Raw genomic sequence first — 17412 nt, forward strand, 5'->3', positions numbered from 1 at the left:
CAGACAGAAGGTCTGACAGGTGAATTGTTGTTCAGTGGTGGTGCGCCTGGATACTCAGCATAGCGAACATCGCAGGTTCCATCAGCCAATGAGTACTCATGCCATTCGCTCAAGCGCTGCCCAGCTGCATATACGCAATCCCCTAGAATTCCTGGGCAATCAGGACCAACACAGGCTGCAAACCCATAGAAACCAAGAAACAGTGTCCAAGCTCGTGATCGACGCCCACTTTCCCTCCTCGGATACCCAACGGAAAACACGATACACCATCAGCTCCGTATGGTCCTCACTGATGAGCAACACCTCACACCCGCTCTCCCACCGGCCTGTTCTCGTCATCCAACTCCTCTCCAAGAAATGACAACTCCAGCGAACTCTCTGACCGCTGGCGACACCCTCTACGGCCTCTTCCTTCTCTCCTTCCCCCTACCCTCGCCGGCTACGACTACGTCGTCGTCGATATGGAGCACGGGCCAGGTGGCATCCCCGAGGCGCTCGCCTGCCTCCGCGCGCTCGACGCCGCGCGCACCCCCGCCCCGTGCTCCGCCTCCCAGAGACCAGCCCCATCTGGGCCAAGAAGGCGCTCTACCTCGGCCCCGCGGGGCTCATGCTCCCCGCTGCGGCCGCGGCCGCGGTCTCCCACTGCCGCTACCCGCCGCGCGGCGTCCGCGGCGCCGCGCACCCCATCGTCCGCGCCTACGCCTACGGCCTCGACGACTCCTACCTCTCCCGCTGCGAGGACGATACCCTCATCGTCTGCCATGATGGAGATTGGCGAGGAGGGAGATGCTGAGGAGGATGAGAAGGAGAAGGAAACTGACTGGTACTGGAGTGAGTGAGCAGAGCTGAACACAGCTGAGCTGAGCTAAAGCACAGCGGGGAACTGGTTATGGTGTCTTTATCTGGTGATATTGTTTCTGTTCTGGATTGAGAGCGTCTAAGCGATCTTAAGGAGCCTCGGGATTTCCTGATTTTGCTGTACTCTTGTTTAGTTCTTGATTTGATTTTCAGGTGAACAATCTGCTTGGGCATCTTAGTATCCCCATTTGTAGGACGGAACTTGGAACCGGTGACAACCAATAAAAAGCTGAATTTGCATAAATGATGTTCTTTTTACTTTTTTGCACATCCAGAGAAGGCTGAATTTTTTAGCCAAACATTAGAAATTATATCATGGCATGAGAGCACACAAAGGTAACTATTATTCAAGATTGTTGGTGAGGTGGGGTCAGGGCAAGCTACACTCCCAGAATCCAGATTGTCAGTCTCAACTCTTGCTCAACCTCCACCACTAGTTCAGATATGCAGCTACATCCCATCCAAATCCACTGGGTCCTTTGGACATTTCCTCATCCAAAAATATCTCCTTTCAGTAACAAGATCCAGCCTTGGGAGTTGGGAGCTAAGCCCTCTTCTAATTCTCTCCGAGTCCTCCAGAGTTTTTTGTTTCTTCCTTTTCTCATGCTAAAAATGCTTGCAGCTAGCTCTGTAATGAACAGCAACCTTGCTTGCTCATCAAGGATATATTCCTGCTCAGACTATGCATCTAGCCATTCCTGGCGTCCCATAGAACCCGTGAAACTCCACCGGGAGCGTGCTGCGAGGTCGCTACGTATAAGTTGTGCTGCCACGAAGCCTGCAAAGACTCCTGGTACTGTGATTATGCTTTCCTGTTTTTTGGTTATCATGCAACTGTTAGTTTGTTCCGTTGTTCATGATGTTAGTCCATTCCATTCCTTTTGGTTTTCCCTTACAGCTGAAGAAGATTGGAGAATCAAGCGGCAACTCCTTGCAGAAAAACAGGTATTTGCGTCACTTTAACTCATTTTTCTCTGTAAATATTTTTTATATTTGTACGAAGTACTTAATGTTTGACTCTATGAGGAGGAGGGTTTGAACTACATGTGTGCAGGTCGAAAAGTTGTAATTATAAATGAAATAGGCCTACTTTGTAATTTATAGGAACTTACCTACCTTAGTTCTGTAATTCATCTACTATGCTTAGCATTTTCCGTTCATACCAGATTTTTTGCTGTTGTTTATTTTTGCAGGTGCGCAGTGTTGATGTGAAGGAAGCGCTGCGCCTTCAAAAGGAGAACAGCTTTGTAATTCTTGATGTCAGACCAGAAGCAGAGTTTAAGGAGGTATCTTGTAGTTACTCTGTAGATGTTTACACCACAATTTCAACTCACAGGTTTAAGGCAATAAAATATCTTTACGTTACCGTGTAATCATAATCTTTTCTGATATTTCTTTGGTCAAAATACGATCTTTAGCAAATTTAATGTGTACCAACGATCACATACTGGATCAACAGCACTTATTGGATAAAATTTCTTCCAATATGAAGTTTGTTTCTGTATATTATGGTGGCTTCATGTCATGGAGTTTGTAGTTCATTACTCGTGGATTGTTAACTTTTGTGGCAGTTTTATAATTTTTATGGATTTTATTCTTATGTAGGCTCATCCACCTGGTGCCATCAATGTCCAAATATACAGATTAATAAAGGAGTGGACGGCATGGGACATTGCAAGGCGTGCAGCGTTTGCGTTCTTTGGCATATTTGCCGGAACAGAAGAGAATCCTGAGTTCTTACAAAGTAGGTAGTAAGCGTTGTTGATGCTGTTTGATTACTCATATATGATACAGCAATCAGCAGCATATGTTATCTTTGTGCAGGCGTTGACGCGAAAGTTGGTAAAGATGCAAAGATAATTGTGGCATGTTCTACAGGAGGGACACTGAGGCCGACACAAAATTTCCCTGATGGAAAGCAATCTCGGTACGTTAATGTTGTGTAAGTTCCAACATTAGCATGTGATGGCCATAAATGATTCTTATTATTTAAGATAGCCTCTCAAGAAAATAGGTCATTCTCTGAGAGATAGGTGGTGCAACCATAACTAGTCTAGTCACTTTGGCAATGAAATGAAGAAACCATTGAAAAAGCTATTTATGAGTGGATGCTTACAACATTCTAGTTATTCTTCTGAAAATGCTTGGTAGACGTGGATCAAACATCAATAGCGTTCATGCATGACAGTCAACAGATCTGGTCAGGCAGTGAGCTGAAAGCAAGCACACAATTTACAAGCTCTACCATATTACATGTAAGCAAGGAACTTAGCCTAGCTCATTTGGTGGGAGGTGTGGGTGTACACCCCTGTCGTCTCTTCAACTCGAATTTGAGTGCACAATTCTTCTTATATGCAAAGCCCCCTAGTCACTCCTAGGTTGGTTGAGTTTTTCTTTTATATTACACACGAGCACACATAGTCGAATGGGCTAGTACTTATAGGGTTCGTGGAATCTAAAGCTGAATTTATCTCTTTCTCCAATTTATGGATAGTTTAATTACATGGCGTGTTCGGCTGCTGTCCCGCTGAGCTTTAGCACTTCAGTTTTCAGTGTCTGCAAGGGTAAGCCATAATTTTAGCAGTAGCAGTTTGATGCAAATCGACCAACTTAATCACTTATCACAAATCACGTAACAAATTTGGGATGATACATGGGAAAGTTTTACATACAGCTTCCACTTTAGTTTGAAAAACGAAAATGGCATCTTGAGACCATTTAGTGTTTCTGCAATTGCATCCTTAGTAAAAAAATAACCTAGCAAGTGCAAATTGTTCAAGGCTATCAATTGGGTACCTGTTGAGTTTACTTTGAGGCAAGATCATGTATGTTATACTCACATTGACTAGTTCTAAATATTGTGCTGTTCTCTCAGAGGAAGATACATATCTTCTTTGGAGCACATAGTTATCATCTGTTCTGGTTGACTTTGGCAGGTCCCTGATAGCAGCATACCTGTTGGTCCTAGATGGCTACAAGAATGTGTACCATCTGGATGGAGGACTTTACACATGGTTCAAGGAAGGCCTACCAGCTGTTGGAGGAGAAGAATGAACAAGAGAGACCTGCGTCTTGTTACGACATCATTGTTAATATGCCGGAGTTGTGATGAGTAGGCCTTAGATTTCTTGTGGCACCCTTTATTGTCAATTTGTCGGCGTATGATGCTTGAGTATGATAATATGATGACTAATAGTTCGACTCAAAGAAAAGTGAGCGGAAGCATAATCTCTTGCATCTCGAACTTAAAATATTTTCTTTTGGTGGTATAGACTGCTGAAAGTAACCTAAGGGAAACGTGGAGTCAAATGAGAAGCGCCGCTGATGGTTTTGCATAAGGGAAATGCTTCGTATACAGCCATTTGAGTACAATTTGAGTACAACAATGTGTTTACGAGCTTCCATCCAAACGATTTTAGCCATTGAATTTTGAGTTGTACTCAAATGGTTGTACGTGTATCTATACTCTTTGCATAACTCACATTTGGTGTCCCATTTCTAACTGTATCATGTTTTATTAGTTCATTGGTAGACTCTTCTGACAAAATCTTAGGAATATGGCAATAGGATCCGGTTCTATGTTATTAAATTTTCTTTTTTCCAAATGCCATGTGTGTAGCCATTGCTTATATGGTAGTCTGAATCATCTGATGCAACCATGTTATTTTTGGAGCGGCGTGTTGCAATGAAAACAACAGAAAAAACAGGTGGTGATGAATATTGTGAGCAGACTGTGAAAATTGAGTTTTTCTTTTTAGGGACTGAAAACTGAATTCGATGTAAAAGCACGGTTAATTAGCACAGTAAAAACTACTACTAAAAACTATCTTCTTCTTCTTTGCAACAAGTAATAACAATGACCAGTCAACGATGGATCAGATGCAGACATGCAGTGAAAAAGATGAAGACCTCAGGCATAATTTCGTGCCACAGAATGTTTTATACTTATACGTACATGTTGATTTACATCATTACAGGCCTAAACTATCAGGATTCAAGAGTGTAATCTGTGATTTGTAAATGTGAAGATCTCAAAAATAATAATTTTCGAAGAACTCCTGCATCTGAATTGAAAACATCATCACGAGCAGGAGCACTGCGAGCTCCTCTTCATGGCGCTTGTCTCCGTGATGGAGCCCACGTCCACCCTGGTCCCCTTCAGCGACAGCACCTCGCCGCCGGCGCCGGCGCCACTGTCTTGTTCGCCGCGCATCCGCCGGGCCTCGTCGAGCTCGAGCGCCCTGCGCGACACGACGGCGAAGATCTCCTCGAGGAGCGTTAGGAAGGCGCGCTCCACGTTGTCGCCCGTGAGCGCGGACGCCTCGGAGAAGAAGAGCCCCTGCTCCTCCGCGAGGCGCGCGGCCTCGTCGGCGGCCACCTCGCGCCGGGACGCCGGCATGTCGGCCTTGTTCCCGATGAGCGCCACGACGGTGGAGCCGTCCGCGTGCGCGCGGAGCTCCTCCACCCACCGCGCCACGTGCTCGAACGTCGCGCGGCGGGTGACGTCGTACACCACCATGGCGCCCAGTGCGCCGCGGTAGTACGCGCTCGTCACCGCCCTGTACCTGCATGGCATGCACAGCCAAATGGCAACTAAAACTAAGGGCTTGTTTGGAACATAAAAATTTCAAAGAAAATTTTACGATTCTTTATAGAAAACAATTCAATTTCGGCACGAATTTGAAAGAGTTGCGTGTTCTAGCAGGGCATAAGCATGGTTTCACTCGCAAGGTGCTCAAGGTTGTGTGAAATTCTTATTTCCTCTCACAAGTTAACATTTGGAACCTGAATTTTCTCAAGAACCCAACACATTACTCTATTTCTTGGAAAATTTGTATCCCACAAACATTTCTAATCACAAGAGGTTGAAAGTTCAGATTCTACGAAAATCATCAGGTGCCAATTGCCTAATCCGAATGCAAGTTATGATATTCACATAAGATTGCTTTGAAATGCATATGATGATCTATTGGTCCAACAAAGGAAATGGTGGTCCATTGAGATATCACTTTCAGCGTGATCTAACATTGACTCGTGAGATTGTTAGCATAGCTTTCAACTGCTTTAAATTTTGCATTATTGAACTCTGCCTACCAGTACGCATGCTTATCTTCTTACACTGTCTTTTTTAAAACCTAAACTTTGGATAGAGGGAGCTGGCACCATCTCCTTCTCTGGAAGCTACTTAGCATCTTCTCATCTCCCCGGGATAAACAACATTGATCCTTAGTTGTTCGTCTTTTCTTACAGAGAAGAAAACATTATCGCGTTGTCGAAAAAGTAAGAAAACATTATCTTTGCATACCGAAGCAACTTATCGTAACCCCTCTCAATGATAAACAACAAGATCGTGGAATTGGCAGTATACACATGTCGTACGCTCAGCCAAAACCAAGGAAAAGCTTGGAAGTAACAAAAGGTAGAGGCTTCAAATGCACACACGTACCAGAATCAAAATCCCTTAGAGTACAATCCAAACGATCGATCCCTGCACACGCCGACATTGCCTATACGCAAGCATATCTACTCTGTTCCTATGATACTAAGCTTGCTCGTATGTGATAACGTGTAGGCATGGATGTGAAGCGATCCATAGATTTACGTTAGTACAACTTAATCAGCTAGTAATCAATTATTTTTATTACAATTAATTAGTTAATTAAGTTGTACTAATGTAGATCACGGATATTTATGAGTGCTCTACGTCCATCCCTAATAAACGGGGAGACCTGTAATGGTGTACCAGAGCGGGCGTGCGTGGTGGTGGTGGTGCTCGTGCGCGTGTCATTCTTGTAACGAAGAAAAAGAAAGTGTCACCGCTGCGTGATACGAGCATGGTGACACGGGAATGGCGGATCGGCGGAGTGTGTCGTAGCAGCTAGATAGAGATCGGCGAGGCACGTACCGCTCCTGGCCGGCGGTGTCCCAGATCTGCGCCTTGACCCGCTTCCGGTGGAGCGTGAGCGTGCGTGTCTGGAACTCGACTCCGATGGTGGACTTGGAGTCGAGCGCGAACTCGTCCCGCGTGAACCGCGCCAGCAGCTGCGTCTTCCCCACCGCCGAGTCGCCCACCGCCACCACCTTGAACACGTAGTCGATCTCCGCCTCCCCCTCCCACCTCTCCGCCGCCTCCTTCCCCCGCCACGCCGCCATCTCCTCCAGCTCAACCGATCCCTTCCCTCCACCGATCACCTCGCCTACCTGGCCCTTATCTTATCGCCGTGGTTCTTGCAACGGCGATGTCCACGAAGCAAGAAGGCGAGAGCTTGGCACGCAGGGAGCTCCTAGGCTGCGGTTGTGTGGCGTGCGAGAGGAGGAGGGCAGGACGCGGCGAGGTGGGGGACGGGATGCGGTGCTTTTGAGGTTTGATTCTGCAGGCCAGCTGCTGTCTGTCTACTGCCGCCTAGCGAATAGCGATGCGGTGTTCGCGCGCGGATGTCCTGCTTTTGGAGAGAAAGGGTTGCCGTGCAAAGTAGAGGCCGCCATCATCCTGCTACCTGCTGTGCCTTTCTTTTTTTTACCTTTCTTGTGGAGTTCGAAAGTGAGGCAAGTCCTGCTCGGAGTGACGGAGTGTGTTGCTTCGAACCTGAACCATCGCATTTTAACAAAAAAAACATCAATGCAACTCAAGAGATACCCACACATTCACACTATAAATAACTATTACACATAATATCTACTAAAGATTAAAGATGTAAAATTTAGAAATTGATAAAATTATATAAATAACTCACTATCAAAGGTTGCCTATCAACTAAAAAATCGTCTTACTAAAACATAAATATGAAATTTGATCTGTAAAAATAAAGTACTACGACCTCCCTATCAAAAGTCGCCTATCAACTTAAAAAATCGTCTTAATAAAACATAAATATAAAATTTGATCTGTAAAAATAAAGTATTACCACCTCCCCTAACATGCGAGGCATAGTTCTCCCGAACCATCGCACTTTGATGTTTGATCCTACGCGGAGCACAAGTGAATGGGCAGCTTACTTTCGGCCCGAGAAAAGTAATAGGCTCGTACCTATCTCTTCTGAACATGAGTACAGACTAAAGAGAGACCCTTGCCTTTCCTCTTGCAACCAAAACAGGGTCAAGCTATAGTCTATAAGCATGCATTGTTCATGACAAAAATCCGGAAATCCTGCTGCTTGTACACTTCTAATCCCTGTTAAATTTACCTTTAGTCTGTCAACGGAAAGCTAAGCAGTTGAATCAGTACCATACTGTATTAACCTGACATGAGCCGATGTTATTGAGGATTTGTTTTTGATAATATATCTAGAAATAATGGGATACTTTTGTACATTAAAGATCGAGCATGGCATGAAGCGAGACTCACGTGATGTATATAGTTTTGGGCCTTCAGTTGGAGTAATACTATACGTCTTATGTTGATGATTGTATGTATTCACTCGAGTACGGATAATATAGCTAACCTATCATAAGGAGTAGATTGGATTAGTCTAACATAGAGCTAAAGTCGTCGAGTTTCTTTTGCGCTAAGGTCCTGATGCCTATCTCCAATAGCTCAAAGAAAAGAAAGCCTCGGGGGGTCTAGGTCCTTTTCTTATATAAGGGTGATATACCACCTCCTATTCAGTCCTAGTCGATAGATAGTCTTTTTTCTTATCGTTAAAGTAGATAGATTTGTCCTGGATATTAGTCTTCTTGAGTTGGGTAAGCAATCGAGGCTTTAATAAAATACATCTTCTGGATTCTAGGCGTATCAGGTACCGTATATTCGGTTTTATAATATTCGGAGTTGTTAAGTATGTACACGGTATGTGCCATCCGTATATGGTATACTTCTGACGCGTATATATCCTATAGTTAGATATTCGACAGCAGCCCCTTAACTCTACTAGATAGGAAGGATTTCTACAAGCACCTACTCGAGTGATGCTAAGTCCAAGCCTAGTCAAGTAAGGTAGATCGGACTCACAGTTGAAAGAATCAAATAAGAAGAGGCACTTTTCCGAGTATTGAGTGAAAACACTTTTGGGTCGAGCGTCCCGTTGATATCCGCACTTGAGACTCAATAAGAGCCAGTAATATAGACTTCTCGACATCCGTCTCTAAGTAGAGTTCAAAAACCTTTCAAAATTTGAAACGATGGGTATATGAGTATTTAATTCTTGAAGAATGCAGATGGGCGTGCAGAGATTCGCACAACACATCATCATGCTTTTCATGTCAATCAGTGCCATAATTTTTATTCGAAGCCGAAACAATTTCCAAGTCTCGTCTTGAGGCAATGCATATTTAATTACCTGAGGAGAGAACTTCATCATCATTGTCTTAGAATCATTGCCCCCTCTGCAGTCTCGCCCTTCGAGTTCATCCACCACTGTTCGCCTTCTGCTCAAAGACTTCATCTTCACTTTGGATCTTATGGCAGAAACTCCTAATTGGGCGACTCTGCAGTCTGGGAAGTGAAGCAATTTTTGACTTTCATTTTCAAGGTTTAGTCAGCGACAACTGGGAGATGATTGGGGCCTTTAATGGGGTATTGTTCATCATTGAGCAAGAACATGCACCGATCCCTTCGCCTCACGATACCAGTCAAGCTCAAAGTGAGATACGTGCTACCCTTGTGATAGCTCGACTATTTACTCTATCAACTAATGGATTCATCATGATTAACTCTTTAATCATATTGGTATGGTCATGCACTTTCTCAATCCACCTACCTTAAGAGGTCTAGAGATATCTCTCCTGTTATCAAGAAGGGGCAAATTATATCTTGATCGCTCATACCCCATGACATGTTTCATGATAAATCTGAAAACTACCTTTATAACTACCCAGTTACAGAATAGCATTTGACAGCCTCAAAATATGTCACTATACATTCTAGAAATCAATGACGATATCAAGTCTAAGAATCATGTATGTACACCATTTGAGATAACAACTGATGGCACATCATAATAACAATCCCAACAGTATCTCAAGGTGAATCTATCTAACATTATATTCTCCAACATAAATATTCACATTATTGACATGGTATCTCTATACTTATGATTCATGAAACATAATCATCAATCAATACATCTGATGATCTTATGTATCGTCACAATGATATGCGAACAGAGATCGACTAAGAATAACATTATAATATAAATAAAGAGTTTTATGAATAAGTCACATACTTACCGATCAAAATAAGCGATAGTCATTTTTGAAATAACACATTATTCAGAAATACATAAATATAGATATGTGATACAATCATCTCTACGATCGCCTCAAGGACATATCACCTTTAATGACATATGGCTTAAATGCCTCTAGCATGCCAAGTTCTATGATCTAAACACTAGTTAGATTGGCAAACTTGCCTAAGTAACCCGCCACGAACACTAGCCTTGGATAAAAAGAAACTTCCATATCTTCAGGATCACCATCTAACATAGCACAGATATATGCAATGTCTTGGGATGAAGACATAATCAACGAAATTCTAAACTGCCATAATTCAGTGCATGCCCACCAAACATCAATGTAATACTATTGTAAACATGGGCAACAAGAAACCTGCAGGTTCTCAGAATAATCGACATCCAGTGTAACATACTTGTTGCAATACACTATAATAACTAGAGCATATCATAATAATTGACACATCCAATGTAACATACTTGTTGCAATACACCATAATAACTACAACCCAATCTCAGTAGAGGTCATGCAGACAGATGATATGTTGCAGTACACCATAATAACTAGAGCATATCATATAACATGGCAACCTTAAATACCAATTTCAGTTGTAGGTTGTAACATAGGTTCATCTTAGTCTATAAAGTGAAACATGAGACACAATCGGTCAAGCAAGTTGTTCTTTCTCACTCATGAGCTAACAGCCTAACAAAAGCACGAATATGAACCAGACCTACACAATGTAATGCCTTAGCGCCCACCATGTGAACCCACACGAGGAGAGTGAGAGAACTGCAGGTGTAAATTGGTTGAACGATGGTCCTGTTGGTCAAACTTATAACCTGCAACATGAAGCACATAATTTGTTTCAAAGATGCAGTCAGACAAGTATTGACCTCATGCTACAAAACTGGCATATTTGCATATATAACTATATTAGATACGAAAAGTGTAGGAAAAAGAGACACTATCGCAGGGGTATGCAAAAACCACAATGGATTATTAATCATAGAGTCTTAAATTGATTAATTAATTAGAGAGCAATATTATGCCACATATATTGGTGTGAAAGTGGAAGAAATGAATAAGTGGTAGCCAATTGAGTATCAGAAATTATTGCCAGCCAGTGTACATAAATGTCATGACAGTGAATTTAGATTATTAGAATATAACTTACAGATCAAGTTATGGTATAATCGTTTCTGTACTCAACTATGTCGAATTTGCATACCCAATCTCAGTAGAGAGAGAGAGAGAGAGAGAGAGAGAGAGAGAGAGAGAGAGAGAGAGAGCCATGGCAATATGCAGTCTATCATGAACTACTGACCAAAGCTATTCATTGGCTGGAGACTATCTACTGTACAAACCAATGAAAGAAAAATCTTTCAAGATCATATAAGGAACAAATTTACTGTGAACTGATGGCAATTAAGTGTAGATACTGATGTAATGAACTATTTGTAATACATAAATAAGCATATAACCTGTAATTGAAGTAATGGGAACTATTGCTCAGTAAGGGCAGGAAAGATGTGCAATCAAACAAATCAACAAGAGTAGGCACCATAAGTACTTAAGTAGAAATATTGCTTAGTACCATTCACAAACATCACGGACTTGGAAAATACCATCCAGTAGTGTCACTAACGTGTAATCTCACACCGAATGGTGTTTCCCAGCTTTTTATACGATTTTGCAATGGTACGAAGCTAGGTTTCTCCAAGTAAAGGACAATATTGCTCAGTACCATCACAGATACAGCTAAGACAGAAAAAAACTGCATATTCAAATGATGTTATTTTCACCTTGGAGAGTCTGCATTGCGAGAAAAGCTTGGGCAGGAGTGGAAAAATCGACAAAACACATTACATGTCTACTAGACCCTTTGTTGGCCAGCCTCACTTCGCGAAACCCCATATACTGGCGAAAGATATCTAAAGAAAAGTCAAGGGGCCAAAACACCTCAATAGTGAGAGATGAAACACAACAAAAAAAGAATGGGCACATGGATTGATATCACATCAATATGAAATATAGTTGACGTGTGAAAACAAAAATTGACAACAAACTCAGAATAATATTGGAAATCATCGGCACACAAGGATACGTGCAACTTCCCGTCTAGTACAGTTGGAAGGGAGACCTTCAATATAAAGGGTGCTTGATGCATCTGCTGGAAGAGAGGGCTCAGGTGCACCAAAAGAAGGCAGCTGTAATCATTCACCAGTGAAAAGTTAAAAACCCAGTACTTTTGCATTTAGTAAAGAGTTGATACTCTTAGTAACAAGCAAATAAATGTTATGTTACCTCATTGTGTAAGTAAGGCCCATAAGATTGTCCCATTAACGCATTGAATAGAGCCATTTCCTGTTGATGACCAGTTATATGCTGTCCATAAGGCATGTCTGCAAAAAGTAAAAAACACACTAAACTATTTGTATGTACCCGCCACTCGGCATACATTTCTAGAAGTCATTCAGCAGCCATGGAATACGATAGCCTCAAGTTGTTATTTTACTTCCATTTAAGAAGCAAGCCAAAATAAATAGGGGAAATTTGGTGGGACATTGTATATTGTGGCTTTTGCTGTAGGACACTGTTAAAATTTTCTTTGTTGTAGGAATCTAGTGTCCTGCAGCTAATAATTTTTTTAACAGGGTCCTACAAAAAGAGAACGAAATAACAGTGTCCTACAGCAAAATTCCCCTAAAGTCAACTACCTGGTTTGCCAATTACTTCTGTTTAAGATTGTATTCAACAAATCTAAATATCCAGTCTACACCAACTATGATAGCACACCTACTAGTGCTATTGTTACCATTTAAACAAAACAGTAATCTGGAATAACTGCAGTGTTGATCACGGACCGTATTGATCGAGGCGCTGGCGCTTGCACGGTGGCGCAGACAGATGTGGCTGTGCCATTAACATATGGTCGGCCTGTGAAGGCTACTGCAGCATCACGGGTGGAGGACCGAGTGGCAGAGGTGGCTGTGCCGTCACAACCGGGCCGGCCTGAGGTTGCTGCGGCAGCATCGCGGGTGGAGCTAGAGGGACGAGCGGCAGAGGCGGTTGTGCCTTCATCACCGGGTCGGCCTGTGGAGGCTGCTGCTGCAGCAGCATTGCGGATGGAGGGCCGAGTGGCAGAGGTGGAGGTGCCATCATATGCCCAGCTTGAGCTTGCTGCATCTCCATCGTGGGCATAAGGCCCATGGCCATGGGCAATGAAGGCAGTCGCGCCATACCTTGCGGGGGCTGCAGTGCCGCCATGGCCGGGGCTTGCAGGGGCATCGGGGCCATCATGCCCATGGACGCCGCTTCAACGGGCATCATTGTACCTTGCTCGGAGCCGGGCACCATCACAGGCGCGAAATGCTGCTGCTGGGGAGCCATCATAGGAGCACCATGTCGGGGCGTCGGCGCCGCCAACGGCGCGCCCTGCTGAGGCGCCACCCAAAACCCGGGAGGGCCTTGTGGGGACGGCGGCGCCGCCACGGGCCCAGCCTGCTGAGGCGGCATCGCAGACCCGGGAGCGCCTTGCCCTTGCGGGGACGGTGGCGCGATCATCGCGGCTTGATGCTGGGGTGAGGCAGGCATTGCGGAAGCCGCGAGCGGCTGGGAATCCTGAGCAGCCATGCCTCCTCACGATCCCGGGCGTCGTGTCTGCTGGATCCGCGCGCCGGTGACGGCTAGGGTTCAGGGGTTCGAGGAATGCCAGTGGGAGGCGTCGACCAGCGCAGGGCGCATTCTTATAGGAAAGTGGTTGCCGGTTTTGGCTTCGGCCCCGTGGTCGCCGTGGAAGGAAGGCGGCGGCGGCGGTTTGAATGGGAGGAGTCGCCAGCCCGCCAACATGATGCGGCGCGTGGGTGGGAACTGGGAAGTGAGGAGTAGTAGTTGTGGTTTTGCGTGGTGGGCCAGCAGATGGGCCGTCCCGGCGGCAGCTGATTGGGCTGAGGTCCGTCTAGTTTACAAGTTTTTTTGTGTGTATATATATATATATATACACTAAAAAAAGATAGTTTATATATATAGTTAATTAAAATTTAAAAATGCGTTTATAATCACAAAACTAGTGCAGCAAGAAAAAAAATCACCTAATGGAAGTGCGATAACGTACGGCCTTCCATTCACATCAGTTCAGGTCACCTGTCATCTGATAAATGAGTGATCTTTCATCTCCCGCGGCTGACAGGGTCATCTTCCTGCGCAAAGCATCTTCAAAATGTCCTAGCTTTTTCATATGAGCTCATGTGAAGATGATATTTATATAAAATTTGTATTTCTCAATGAGATTTACAACGATCCAAACGAAGGAATTAAGCCGGATCACCGTAGATTGCCACGAATCTTAGCAACATCACTTGAACCAAAACGCTCCCAAAGGTCTTGGCGGGTCTCTGCCATATATCAGCTCATACATGCGAAAACAACTATCTCCAATACTCAAGTTGCGCGGGCACATGCTTTACCACCGAGAGCACTTGCACAATTATAAAAGGACGACCTGCTAAAAAAAATACAAGAGAACGAAAATTGAACGGATGATCCGAAAGAGAGAGAGGCATCTTAGGACATGGATAATCGTGTCTCTATGCTCACAACTTGTTCCTTTTTCTGTCTGGTCCTTCATTCCGATGGGGTGGGGTGGGGGGCTCGCCGTCGAGGCAAACGACATCGACCAACGAGCAGTGGAACGCTCAGGCGAGCCGCGAGCGCTGCGGCGGCAACAGGAAGTATAGATCAGTTAATATACCTAGGCAAGTATTTTTCTGCTACAACCAAGTATAGATCAGTACCGGAAATGGAGAATAAACACAACCAAGTGGCCAGCAATTTCAGACAGAATGCTGTGAACCAAGCGGCCCGTAATTTACCACCAACAATGAAATTATCAGCCATTGTTAAATAATACCCTTTCACTGAGACGCTGACGACCTAATAGTCACGACAGGTTTGATACATCCTAACATGGAAACCACGTCAAGAATAATACGCGGTGATTAGAATTCGCGTTACAAGATCATTCAGGGAAAATATACATTTGCTAACTGTCGCAGTCAACCCAAAATCGTTAGGACACTTGTTGGCTCCGGTAAGTCCCAGGTGCAAGGAATATCTGGTGTCCGTAGGATTGCATCACATGATCATTTCACGGTCCAGTACATACTCTAGTCAACTCACCGTGCTGTGTGAATTGGGGGGAACAACTCCAACCAAAATACCGAATGTCCAAGAGCGCCGTGGGCATCAATTTTCACTGAAGCGCCTTCTTGCTAATTTCTACCATTCCAGCGAAAGGACAAATTAAGGAAACAGCATAAGAACCAACATAATCGTGTTCATAAATGCACAAGACATGAAGTAAATCCAAGGGGGGGAAAAACTGACAGAACCACCTCAACAAAACAATTTTTTCCCTATTTGCGAAAGTAATTAGACATGCATGTATTCACACATGCTAAACTAGAACAAATATGGTTTATATAGTATGTGTGCGTTTGACTTGTACTAAAAAATCAAATGTGGGAATCTTATCAATAAACACGCGGACGTGTATGTGGGTGGATGTGGGTGTGGGTGTCACACAAACGTGTTTGTGTTTTTGTGTGTGGGGAGGGGGTCATAATCACACATGTGTGTGGGTGTCGCAAACAAGTATGTGTGCGTGTGTGCATGTGTGAACACATAAACGAATGTGTGTGTGCAGGGGCGGATCTAAGGCCCGTGCTAGGGGGCTATAGCACGGGCCCAACCCAGGGAGCCCAGAGGAAGATAGAGGAAAATTCAGAAAAAAAAAATTGCATCATTTTAGCCCACAAATCCAGAGAAAGAAAGGAAAAATTCAGAAAAAAAAAATACATTATTTTAGCCCATAAACCATGAATTTGGTCCAATAGCAAGAGGCCCAGCACCCCCTTGGTATTGGGCTGGATCCTCCCCTGTGTGTGTGGATGTGGGTGTCATACAAACAAATGTTGAGTTTTAGTGCGTTTGTGTCACACAAACAAATATGATGTTCCAACCACATATGTAGTCACACAATAAAATAAGTACCTAATGTTCCAACCACATATACAGTGAAAGAGGAGGAAGGTTGAATTATCAATAAAATAAGGACATTTTGTTCGAAGGAATCCAAATATTGTTTTGCTTGAGGGAATTGAGTGCTTTATCCACTCAACTAAAAATAGAGTAAAATACACTAACACCCCTTAAACTTGTCTCACGATGTCATTCAAGTGGTTTTCATATGGGTCGAACAGGGTGCACGTGGCATCTACGGAGGATGTGGCCGGTGGTGTCAGGGCACTCAAGATGTTTGATCTATAGAGCGAGATGCATAGTTAGGAGGAGGGAGGGTGGATGCAACTGGAGAACCGAGAGGGACGCTAAGTAGAGGAAGGCCGATTTGATGCCTGACTGCGAGGAGGCCATCGCGATTTCTCACGACCATCTCGGTTTCTTGGGACGTCATGTTCTAAAGCCTGTCAAGGACCTGTCGAAACCCACCTTGGCATTGGACATGATGAGGTAACCCACAAATCCCATGTTTCGTCTCCAGCTATTGTTGTCATTGTTGTGGCGATTTGTTCTGTGTTCCCGGTGCTCTCGTGCCGTGTTCTTGCATCAAATCAGGATGCAATTTTGCTTTTTTTTTTGTTTCACTCTTGGTGTGTGTTGGTTGCGCAGTTCCGATTTCTACCATTCGATTTGAACAAGTTTCTCCCTCATTCTTGCTCGCTTTGTTCTCTGTATGTGTGCTGTCTTCTTTTCCTGGTTGCTTGATGTTACCTTTTGATATGTGCTCTACTGATTCTCTCGTCTTGTTGCTTGATTTTGCTAATCTTCGGCTCTGTTTGGCTATCTCTAGTGTCCACTCAAATTTCTCTCATGTCCCCAATTCCATAGATACCTTGGATGAAAGCTGGTAACTGAGTGTTCCTGCCAGTTCAGCAGAAAGACGGAACGGATTGAGTGTTCCAACCATTTCAGCTGAAAAAAGGAATTGACAAGCATGCACTTGTCATTTAACAAAATGTAGGCATCATTCAACAATAGGAAGGCATGATCAGTTCATTTTGAGAAGTTTATTCCATCCATTTAAGAAGCAAGCAAGAATAGAAAGAAAATAAGTGCAGCATAAACAAATACATCAACTTAATGGGACCACCAGTCAACACATTTGAAAAGGTTTTGATTAGTGGATTAAGAATTCAACTTGTATGTTGTTAAGTAATTTTCATTTGTTGTTCATTACCACATTTGCCAATCAAATAGTGTTGCTAATAGTTTCTCTTATTAACAAACAAATGAGGTTGGATGAGAGGCATGCATGGTGATTTCTCAATGAGCCGCCGAAATCATTTTCATATTGTGCTATCT

General features: G+C 43.8%; 3 protein-coding genes and 1 pseudogene across 4 annotated transcripts; 2 read left to right on the forward strand and 2 right to left on the reverse strand.

Annotated features, from left to right (window-relative positions):
* The first annotated feature begins 461 nt into the window (after nucleotides 1-461).
* Nucleotides 462-839, forward strand: LOC133897054 (uncharacterized). Its single transcript, XM_062337635.1, has one exon. The coding sequence runs from the start codon at nucleotides 462-464 to the stop codon at nucleotides 837-839; it is 378 nt and encodes a 125-aa protein (XP_062193619.1).
* A 412-nt stretch (nucleotides 840-1251) lies between these two features.
* Nucleotides 1252-4095, forward strand: LOC133897325 (rhodanese-like domain-containing protein 14, chloroplastic). 2 transcript variants are annotated; one of them, XM_062338020.1, is made up of 6 exons: nucleotides 1252-1651; nucleotides 1757-1803; nucleotides 2052-2144; nucleotides 2464-2602; nucleotides 2683-2785; nucleotides 3353-3749. In XM_062338020.1, the coding sequence occupies exons 1-6, from the start codon at nucleotides 1303-1305 to the stop codon at nucleotides 3387-3389; spliced, it is 768 nt and encodes a 255-aa protein (XP_062194004.1). In that variant the 5' UTR covers nucleotides 1252-1302; the 3' UTR covers nucleotides 3390-3749. The 2 variants fall into 2 exon arrangements, with proteins under 2 accessions (XP_062194004.1, XP_062194003.1); XM_062338019.1 differs by lacking the exon at nucleotides 3353-3749 and adding an exon at nucleotides 3795-4095 and having other exon boundaries at nucleotides 1280-1651.
* Nucleotides 4096-4758: 663 nt separating this feature from the next.
* LOC133896617 (ras-related protein RABA3-like) lies at nucleotides 4759-7353 on the reverse strand. Its single transcript, XM_062337216.1, has 2 exons — nucleotides 6764-7353; nucleotides 4759-5423 (listed from the first exon to the last, which is right to left on the reverse strand). The coding sequence occupies exons 1-2, from the start codon at nucleotides 7009-7011 to the stop codon at nucleotides 4940-4942; spliced, it is 732 nt and encodes a 243-aa protein (XP_062193200.1). The 5' UTR covers nucleotides 7012-7353; the 3' UTR covers nucleotides 4759-4939.
* Nucleotides 7354-10779: 3426 nt separating this feature from the next.
* Nucleotides 10780-13674, reverse strand: LOC133897056 (uncharacterized; annotated as a pseudogene).
* Nucleotides 13675-17412: the final 3738 nt, after the last annotated feature.

Source organism: Phragmites australis, chromosome 17 (genome assembly GCF_958298935.1).
Source record: "Phragmites australis chromosome 17, lpPhrAust1.1, whole genome shotgun sequence".
In the NCBI taxonomy this organism is placed as follows: domain Eukaryota; kingdom Viridiplantae; phylum Streptophyta; class Magnoliopsida; order Poales; family Poaceae; genus Phragmites; species Phragmites australis.